The sequence below is a fragment of the Vigna radiata genome, chromosome 8, assembly GCF_000741045.1.
Source record: "Vigna radiata var. radiata cultivar VC1973A chromosome 8, Vradiata_ver6, whole genome shotgun sequence".
Taxonomy (NCBI): Eukaryota; Viridiplantae; Streptophyta; class Magnoliopsida; order Fabales; family Fabaceae; genus Vigna; species Vigna radiata.
Window position 1 is genome coordinate 26,925,353 of NC_028358.1, and position 10,447 is coordinate 26,935,799.

The following is a 10,447-nucleotide window of genomic DNA, read 5'->3' on the forward strand; positions in this document are numbered from 1 at the left end:
ATGTTGGGTTGAGTATTTTCACTCTCTTTAATGCTTTCTATCATGTTCGAATGTGTTTAATTTCTAATTTTAATTTTGTCAGTTGCATTCACAAACAAAAAAACACTTTCAATCCCCCCCACTGTGTGTGTTAGACCTAATTCTTGAACCACAATTAGTCCTTGAGAGACGACCTAGGAGTCACTTCCTAGCTATACTGCATTTCTAATATGCCCATCAATATGCAAACAAAAGTGTTTTTACCTCTTACACTAGTGTAAGATATGGAGAAGAACATGTGTACCTCGATGATTCCAAGACAACTCTGTCCTAGGAAAATGAATAATTCTTCTTAAACTCACATTTGGGAAGACTCTAGCCTTGAGTAATGTGTTGAATGTGCCCTCTATCAAAGTTAATTTAATCTTTGTAACACTACATGGAAAAGTGAGGGTTAAAGTGTCATTCAAATGTAACAAGATTGTTATGACAAAAAATAATGTTTTCGTAGGAAAGAGATATTGTGACAAAGGACTCTTCATACTAAATGTTTCTGAAATTATTAGTAAATCAACTTCTACTGCTTATATTGTTGACTCATATGATATATGAGATGCTAGATGAGGACATGTGAATTCCTTATATGTTTTGAAATTACAGCGACTAGGATTAATTAATATGCATGATAAATAGAGTAGTAAATGTGATATATGTGTAGAATCTAAAATGACAAGGAAAACTTATTATCTTGTAGAATGTCAAATTGAATTATTAGGGTTAATTAATATTGATCTAGCTGATTTAAAATAAACCATGTCTAGAGGAGGTAAAAAAATTTTTGTAACTTTTATAGATGATTATTCTAGATACACTAAAGTGTATTTAATCAAACATAAAGATGAAGCCTTTGATGTGTTTCTAGCCTATAAAGCACAAGTAGAAAATCAATTAAATAAGAAAATTAAGAGGATTAGATCAGATAGAAGTGGTGAATATGTATTGTTTAATGACTTTTATGTTAAAGAAGGTATTATCCATGAAGTGACCCACCATATTCACCTGAGTCTAATGGAGTAGTTGAAAGAAAGAATAGAATTCTCAAGGAGATGGTGAATGTTATGCTTATTAATTCTGGTTCACCTAATAACCTTTGGGGAGAAGCCTTGCTTACTGCATGTTTTTTTTATAAAATAGAATATCTCATAAGAAAACTGGTAAAACTTCCTATGAGAAGTGGAGAGGTTATCAACCTAACCTTAAATATCTAAGAGTGTGGGAGTGCCTAGCTAATGTGATGTTACCTAATCCTAAGAAAAGGAAAATAGGCTCTAAAACATCTTATTTCATGTTCTTAGGCTATACAGAACATAGTGTTGCCTATAGGTTTATGGTTCTTAAAAGTGATGTGATTGAGCATAACACTATGATGGAGACAAAAAATGTTAAATATTTTAAACATGTTTGTCCTTTAAAGCTTAGTGAGATGTCTCAACTTGTAGAAGATAATAATAATATTGATGCATTGTGTGAGGATTTAAGAAGAAGTAAAAGACAAAAGAAGGAAACATCCTTTGATAATGATTATACCTTTCTAGTTGATAGCTTTGTAGAAGCTATTAGTGTTCCTGATGCTAAACAATGGGATAAAGTCATTAGGACTGAAATTGAATCGATTCAGAAAAATAATACTTGGACCTTGGTAAATTTTCCTAAAGGAGCAAAACTTGTTGGTTGTAAGTGGATCTTTAAGAAAAAGTATCACCCTGATGAATCTATAGAGAAGTATAAGGCAAGATTAATACCAAAAGGTATTACTTTAAAACCTAACATAGATTACTTTGATACCTTTGCCCATGTGACTAGGACTTCATCCATTCAAGTGTTGTTAACTCTAGAAGTTATCCATAAAATAGTGATACACTAGATGGATATTAAAATAACATTTTTGAATGGTGATTTAGAGGAAGAACTTTATATGACTCAACCTGAAGGGTGTGTTGTACCAAGTTGAGAGAATAAAGTATCTAAACTTTTAAAATCTTTGTATGGGTTGAAACAAGAACCAAAACAGTGACATGAAAAACTTGATAATGTATTGCTATGTGATGGGTTTTCACCTAATAATGTTGATAAATATCTGTACTCTAAATTTGAAAATGGTGGTTGTGTCATTATATGTTTGTATGTGGATGACATGTTAATTTTTGGTACATGCAATGAGATTTTCGCTAAAACTAAATTGTTTCTAGGATCGAATTTTGAAATAAAAGACATAGGAGAAGTCAATGTGATTTTAGGTATTAGAATCATAAGGAAGGGATATAGTATATTTATATCCTAAGAACAATACATTGAGAAACTTTTTAAGAAGTTTGGGTTTTATGATTTTAAACCCGTGAGTACCTCTTATGATGCTAACTCTAAATTAATAAAAAACAAAAGAGAATTTATATCTTAGCCTCAGTATGCCCATATAATCGGGAGCTTATTGCCATTGATGAGATTTTCTAGACTTGACATTGCTTATGCAGTAGGTAGACTGAGTAGGTACACTCAATGTCTAAATTAAGAATATTGGGTTGCACTTTCCAGGCTTATGAGATACTTAAAAGGATCAACGAATTATTTCATTGAATATAATGGATTTCTCAATGTACTATAAGGTTACAATGATGCTAATTGGATCTTTGATTTAGATGAGACAAAATCCACTAGTGGTTATGTATTCACACTTAGGGGTGGTGCGATTACATGGAGATCAGCCAGACAAACAATTATTGGAAGATTAACAATGAAATTTGAGTTTGTTGCTCTTGAGATGGCTGGTAGTGAGACTGAGTGGTTGAAAAACTTCTTAGCAAACATTCCATTAGAAGTGAAACCAACCCCATCGATGTCAATACACTATGATTGACAATCGACAATAGTTATAGCTAAAAACAAGAATTACAATAGAAAGAATAAACATATACAATTAAGACACAATTTGGTGAAGTAGCTGATAAAGAGTGGAACTATTTTCATTGATTATGTGAAGTCAGAACGAAATCTAGCAGATCCTCTAACAAAACCCCTAGGAAGACAAATTATATTAGAAACATCGAGGGGAATGTGACTTAAGCCACTTGCAAACAAACAAGTGATAGCAACCCAACCTTTATGATTGAAGATCCCATGAATAAGATTCATATGAGTAAGAACAAGTCACTCGTTAGTTCTGATAGCACTAAATTGATTTTATTCAATTATGTCCATTCCTATGGTGCATGTGAAAGTGCTAAATATTGCATTATGAAAGGTTAACCTTTGTCATTAAAATTCTATATGGTGAAAGAATTTTAGCTTAAACAAAGTTTTTAATGATTTTCATATCCCTTATGGGTGGTGTATAATTTACAGCATATACTTGATGAAATCACCTATATGAGTGTCGATTGAGGTCGTTTGTATGAGATCTTAGCATGATCTCTTGAACATTCATGAATATCGGGCATGCCTATGGTCTAATAAGCACAACACATCGATGATATCAAGGATTGTGGGGATGTATTGTGATTAATAAACCTCTAACACACGTCAAGTTTTTTTAGTTCATATAGTTTGTTATACCAACTATACTGTGTGTTAAGTTTCTTGATCTAAGACTGGTTTATATAAGTTGCTATACCAGCTTTGATGCATTACAACCTATGAAACACAATATAAAAGTTTTTTATATTTTTTTTTTGCAATATGTGAGGATTGTTATAAAATAGTAATAATTTTAAAAGAAACGTTTGTTTTAAACTTTGACCAACCGTTTTTATTTTTTCATTAACATTTATAAGTGTATCGTTTTTTTCTCTCATTAAAGTTCATAAGTTTTAATGATCAGTTTTTATTACTCATTATTGCGACAACAGTTTTTAACCAAGTTTCTGCTCTATAAATAGAGTATTTTCTGCATTTAAAAAAAAACACCAAATCAAGGTTTTTTTCTTCTCAAAAGAAAACTTTATTCTTCAAACTATATAATTTTTTTCCCTTTCTTTTCTTATCACTTTATATTCTTGGTTTACTCTTTTATTTTCTTTAGAGTTTCTTATTAATACTAAGATCCTCAAAAAATTATGAAATTTTTTTGTTATATTTTAGAAAACGTAACTAAGTATTTAAGAATAATAATTTATACGTTTTAGAACATTTTCTTCATAATTTTGTCAACTTTTTTAAGACAGTAAGTAGCTAATATTTTCGTACACACCGTAAAACTCAATCAATGGCGAATTCAAGCGTACGAAAATAGATTCACTCATCCAATTCGAAAGAAACATAATCAATCAGTAGCTATTATTTTACTTAAAAAAACTGATACTTGGAACATGGAAACAGATAAAAGAAAAGATAGTTTAATAGGGTGAAATGATTGAGGGTGGAGCCTGGGAGATAATTTGGTAGTGAAGAATGGGGAGTAATAATAATAATAAGTGGTTGAGTTTCTTGGCTGAGGGGTTTGGCTTGTGCGTAGTGATTGTGTTAATTACGCTGAAATGATAGCGAATCGAGTATAATATTTATACTCTTGCGGAATTGGTACAACGTTACGTTGTTTCCAGATAACACATTCATCACCAAGCAACTCTTAATTAATTTGTTTTTGGCTTCTTAAATAAACAATAAATGCCAAGCATAAACCTACCAGTGTTCATATAATGTCAATAATAATTACCAGAAGTATGGTATGGGCACACCTATAACTAACTTCTTGTCTTTAATAATTAAAAATGAAGAAACAAAGTTCTACGCACTTGAATCAAGTGTGACGAAATGTGGCGTATTTGATAGGGTTGATGTAACAACATCTTTCATTCTTTCATCTTTTCTCTTTTCATATATATTCTCCATGAGTATATTCTTAGGGTATAAAATATTATTTTAGAATTATAAGTAGAATTTTCCATACATTAAACCTACCTTTGACTTTATTTTTTTTACATCATGTTTATTATTTTTCTTTTACTAAATATTAATGCAATTATCTGATTATATATAATAATAGAATTATTAAAATGGGTCATAATATGCGAACTAATCCGGTTCACCACATATTTGAATTAAGTTGGATTTGAAAAAATTGTGTTTTTTTTATGCAGGTCAAATTTCAATCCGATTTATTTAAATCTAACTCATTTAAACTCAGCTCATGCGAGTTGCGGCTCACTAACCCACCTACCTAATTTTATTCTATTAAAATTTAATTTTAATTTATAAAAAAATATTTATTATTATTTTTTTGTTTGAAAAAATTATTTAAGTTCTCTATTTTCAAAATTAGTTAAACATTCATGTTGGAAGTGAAATTTGTTTAAATTTGAATTATAGAAAATTTGTAATTTTTTTTATTTAAAAAAATATAATTAAGTGGGCTAGTGAGACAACTTGTTTACCCATCAATTCGTGGTAGGTTGGACCGAGTTCGAATTTTTCTAATTCACTATTAAATAAATTGGATTGAATTAATTTACTAACTAACCCATCTCTGGTGAGCTAAACCGAATCGAGTTGGACCGGATTTACCCGTTTACACAGTTTTATATAACAACTTGGGCAATGAATCCATGTTTGAGAATGAAATAAAGAAACACCATTTTGCACGTGCCGTATCCTTGAAGAGACCAAGAACATAGGCGTCTCTGACTCTGACCAGGATAAGGACGATGTTTTTTTATATCATTACTATAATTTTGTTACATAATAAAATATTGAAACAACTTTTTAATAAATTTTGTCAAACAAAAAGTATACAAAGTCATTTTAGTATGCATGGCCAAAGCCATATTTTCTTTGCCAACTCTTCTATCTTCTTCTACAATCCAAACTCCAAAAAGCATAATCATAATCCTCACCCTCACCTCAACTTTCGTTTCTTATCTCCAAAGGTGCCTAATGAAAATCCACAACCTATCATAACAATAATTATTTATTTATGGCACGAAAATCTGCGTAACTGAGATTAGACTCCAAAATATTATTTAATTACCGTCTATTGTTTTTTTCAGCCCTCAAGAAATACTATTTTTTTATATGCGAAATTCAAAAGAAACATTGTGACTAGTAGCGGGACAAGATTGAAAAGGGCAATGATAGTGGTTTGTTGAAGCGGGGTGGCCAAGTAAACCAAACAACCTCTGGTGCTTCTGTCTCTCTTTTCTCCACTGTCCCTTCCTCTGCTTTCCTCTGTTTCTTCTTTGAGTTGAAAACAATATCGGATTTTTTTTCTGTGTGCTACTCGGCTGCCTAACTTGTGTTTTACTCTTCCCCTTTCACTGTATTGTATCATCCAAGTTTCTGTGCGATTCACCTAGCGAGTTTCTAAGATGCTGTGTCGCTGTATGGATGCAGAGTAATCTTTCTGTTTCTCATACGTATGTTTTGGGTCTCTTCAAAATATGGTTTTCTCTGACGCTTTGGCTTATCCCTTGGGCTTCTTTGATTCTTACACTTCAGGAAGCTTTCCTTGTCTTTCCCCTGCTTTTACCTAATTGGTTTTCTAGAGAGAAAAAATCAAGATACGAATTCCAAATTCCATTATTTATTTTTCTGGGATACAACCGTTTTGGCCAATGTCCTTCCGTTTGATATTGTTGCGTCCTCTCTTACTCTCCTTGCTTGGGTTACCTTGATATTCCTAGAAAGCCTGCCTAATTTCATGTTTGATGGGTTGTCCTTGATTTGTCGTGTTGCAATTTATATCTAATTTGTAGAGAAAAGGGAAAGAAACATTGAAAAAAAAAATCCATTTTTTTGTGTTCGTAAGTTAGCCCTCATCATGAAATTTCTCACTTTCTTGGTGGGTGTGTGATATCTTTTCTTTTACTTGAGGGTTTCTGTGTTCGTTGGTCACAAAAAAAAGAAATGAAGGAAAAGGTGGATTCCCCCGTTACAGTTCTGGAAGACTATTTCAGGAGCTCGGATTCAGAATCAAGTTCTTCCAAAGATCCTGCAGTGGATTCTGAATCTCAAGACCTTTCAAAACATGCTTCTAGGTGGCATGCATTTCGTCACTTGTTTAGAAGTGGGTCGAAGAAACATACGAACACGTTGCACCCTCTCGGTGCCCTCAAGCTCTCCAAAAGAATGAGCACTAGCATGAGGGAAACCATTCTCCCAAGTTGTTTCTTGGATGCAAATGCATCCCCTTGCAGGTCGCCGTGGAAGATCTTTTCTCATCATGAGATTCAGGTTGCAACCAATTCATTTAGCCAAGGTATGCAATCACATGATTGGTTTTCTTTGCTTGGTTTAAATTTTCAGTCTAATTTTACGATGTTCTCAACTAATTACACATCATCCTTTTTTGTGAAAAGGAATTAGAAATCATAGTAGTTATGGCTGCTACAAAAATAAAATCTGTTATCATATATGTTAGTCTTCGACTACAGTGTGTTCCGCCTGGTGTCAGTTTTAGGAAATCGTTTCAAAATTTAACATTAATGGCGAATCAACTTCATGTAGCCTTTACCAATACCATACTATTTAGGCGCATAATGTGTTCTTAACGCGATTCCAAATAGACTGTTAGATGATAATGTGAAAAAAAAAGGCTTTATATTGTCACTGTATTTGAATTAAATTCAAAATTTATGCTGGTAGGTGCACTTTATATTATCAGTGTACTTGGATTCAATTCTAAATTTATGTTGGTGGGTGCACTTTATACTGTTAGTGTAATTAAGTTAAATTCTTAACTTTATGTTGGTTGGTGCAGAAAATTTGATTGGGAAAGGTGGCTATGCTGAAGTCTACAAAGGGTGTTTGCCAAATCGTCAGCTAGTGGCAATTAAACGTTTAACAAGAGGAACAGCTGATGAAATCATAGGGGATTTCTTATCAGAGCTCGGTGTAATGGCTCATGTAAACCATCCCAATACTGCTAAGCTGGTTGGCTATGGAGTGGATGGTGGAATGTATCTGGTTCTTGAGTTGTCTGAAAAAGGAAGCCTAGCTTCAGTTCTTTATGGTAATGGCAGTTAATTTCTCCCTTACATTTTTTAGAGTCAATATTTGTTCAAAATTATCATTTGGTTGGTCATTAGGTTCCAAGGAGAAGCTACCATGGTGTACAAGGAACAAAATTGCATTAGGAATAGCTAAGGGTATACTATATCTTCATGAGGGTTGTCAAAGAAGAATTATCCACAGGGATATAAAAGCAGCCAATATCTTGCTCACGGAGGATTTTGAGCCTCAGGTATGATAAGGATGCACAAACGAAGGCTTAGGATTGTTTGATTCCATAACTGATCACAACAAGTGCATTTCTCTTTCGGGTTTTGAATTTACCTTATAGACAAACAATTTTTGGAAGATTCCCCATTATGTTATGGACGAAACTTCCCTTGGATCACATCAATTTCAATGTTATGTACGTTAGAATGGACTTAAAAATACTTCAGGAACAAATTGGAACTTACGATTTTTTTGAACAGATTTGTGATTTCGGGCTAGCAAAATGGTTGCCAGAAAATTGGACTCACCACACCGTTTCAAAATTTGAAGGAACTTTCGGGTTTGTGACCTTGGCAATTAGTTTCTGGTAAAAAAAATAAAAAGCTTTTCTGCTAACTATTAACTCTGATTCCATTTTTACTGCCACAGTTACCTTGCACCTGAGTACTTGCTACATGGCATAGTGGACGAGAAAACGGACATATTTGCCTTTGGTGTGTTGCTATTGGAATTAGTGAGTGGGCGTCGAGCACTTGATTATTCACAGCAAAGCCTTGTGTTGTGGGTATAGTATCTTACTATTTACTCTTTTTACACACAAATTTCATCCCCTTCTCTTCAAATTTTGATTTTATTTTTATCCTAACGAATTTTCAGGCAAAACCATTGCTGAAAAAAAATGATATTATGGAGCTCATTGATCCTTCACTAGCAGGTGACTTCGACTCCAGGCAAATGAATCTTATGCTCTTAGCTGCTTCTTTGTGCATACAACAGTCCTCGATTCGTCGCCCCTCTACAAGACAGGCACGTTCTCTCTATCTTTTCAAATCTCAACGTCGATTTTTTGCAGTGAAGCTGTTTGTTTAATTGTCTTTACCAAACATGTAACTTTATTAAACTTTGCTTTGAAATACTTCATTTACTTTTTACAAATTTATTGTTTGTATACAAATTCTTAAACTGTAATTGCTTTTAGTTAGCTGAATCGAATTGAGGTTGGCTCTGCTAATAAGAAATATGATGTTTTATGCTCATGACATGTCATCCAGTACTGATGTGTTCCGTGTGTAATGTGGCAGAACATCTGCGAGTCAACCCACTAACCCTTCTGTTCTGTGTGTCTGTGTACCTTAACATGTGTGACAAGGTCCATTATGAAGCATGTGACTATGACAAAGTCCTTTATGAAGCATGTGACCCTTTGGTGCAGGTTGTACAGCTTCTGAACGGCAACCTTAGCTGCTTTAAGGGCATGAAGAAAACCCGAATGCCGTTCTTCAGAAGAGTCTTCCGAGAAGAACTTCATGATTCCGAATAGTTGAATTGAACATAGTACTCACACGATCATCAAGGCTGAAAGGTGGTCTCTATCATCTCTTCTTTCTGCTGGAGATTCTGCAGATAGAAATTGCCTCATCAAACTCAAAATTTTGCACTTTGCCTAGCCCAAAAAAACATCATGCTTCTATCCCCTTCAACCTCTGTACATAATAGATTCTTTATAGAAAATGTTATTAACGTTAGTTACATGAAAGGAAGAAATATTGTATTACCTGTGGGTCTACCTAAATTATTTATTGAATAAAAACAAATACCTTTTCTCTCCCTTCCTTTACATAATTCTTACAAATAGATGGAAAAAGTTCATTACGTGGAAAGCACAAAAAGAAAGCCACTATAAACTTTGGGATGTAAACAAAATCTGTTTTAAGATTTGGGTCTCTTGGAAGCATTTGATCGAAAAAATTGATTTGTGTTGGAGAGAATTGGAAGTGCATAATCTTCAATAATTGTCAGTAGCTCTTGGAATGTGCATAACAATCAACTGCACCACATTGCATACAGACACGATATATGCTAAGTGAATTGAGGCCGCACAATTCTTATTAAATAGTCATCATATATATACTTTTGCTTTTATCATTGTCTTCATACCCAGATACTAATTGAATATTTCTTTAATAGTAATATATCATAATTTTTTTTGAGAAATCAATTTACCATAATCTTGAATATTAATGTTTTGGAATGGATAAATATGCGTTCAATAATAATAATATGTATAAATATTGTTATTATTATTATTATTAACAAAATTCCTAATAAGACAATTTAAAAAATGTTAAAAGAATTTGACCAAAAATAGCCGACAAAGAATCAATGTATTTGGGTTAGGATAAAAAAGTGGGAGGGAGGATGAGGTGACAAGTATAATGTGGAAAGAGTTGTTGAAGGAGTGAAACAGAAAAATTATATG

The 10,447-nt window shown here is 32.9% G+C and overlaps 1 protein-coding gene across 2 annotated transcripts; it reads left to right on the forward strand.

Annotated features, from left to right (window-relative positions):
- Window positions 1-5,985: 5,985 nt before the first annotated feature.
- Window positions 5,986-9,796, forward strand: LOC106769900 (receptor-like cytosolic serine/threonine-protein kinase RBK2). Of its 2 annotated transcripts, none has more exons than XM_022784736.1 (7): window positions 5,986-7,225; window positions 7,727-7,978; window positions 8,055-8,209; window positions 8,448-8,527; window positions 8,617-8,752; window positions 8,845-8,994; window positions 9,270-9,796. In XM_022784736.1, exons 1-7 carry the CDS (start codon window positions 6,874-6,876, stop codon window positions 9,291-9,293), a joined length of 1,149 nt encoding a protein of 382 aa, XP_022640457.1. In that variant the 5' UTR covers window positions 5,986-6,873; the 3' UTR covers window positions 9,294-9,796. The 2 variants fall into 2 exon arrangements, with proteins under 2 accessions (XP_022640457.1, XP_014511181.1); XM_014655695.2 differs by having other exon boundaries at window positions 5,994-7,225; window positions 9,401-9,796.
- Window positions 9,797-10,447: the final 651 nt, after the last annotated feature.

Excerpts from the sequence above, each read along its gene's own strand:
- LOC106769900 (XM_014655695.2), top strand. The coding sequence starts at position 6,874 with ATGAAGGAAAAGGTGGATTCCCCCGTTACAGTTCTGGAAGACTATTTC. Across the intron at positions 7,226-7,726 it reads AACCAATTCATTTAGCCAAG|AAAATTTGATTGGGAAAGGT; the intron begins GTATGCAATCAC and ends TGGTTGGTGCAG. Across the intron at positions 8,528-8,616 it reads AAATTTGAAGGAACTTTCGG|TTACCTTGCACCTGAGTACT; the intron begins GTTTGTGACCTT and ends TTACTGCCACAG.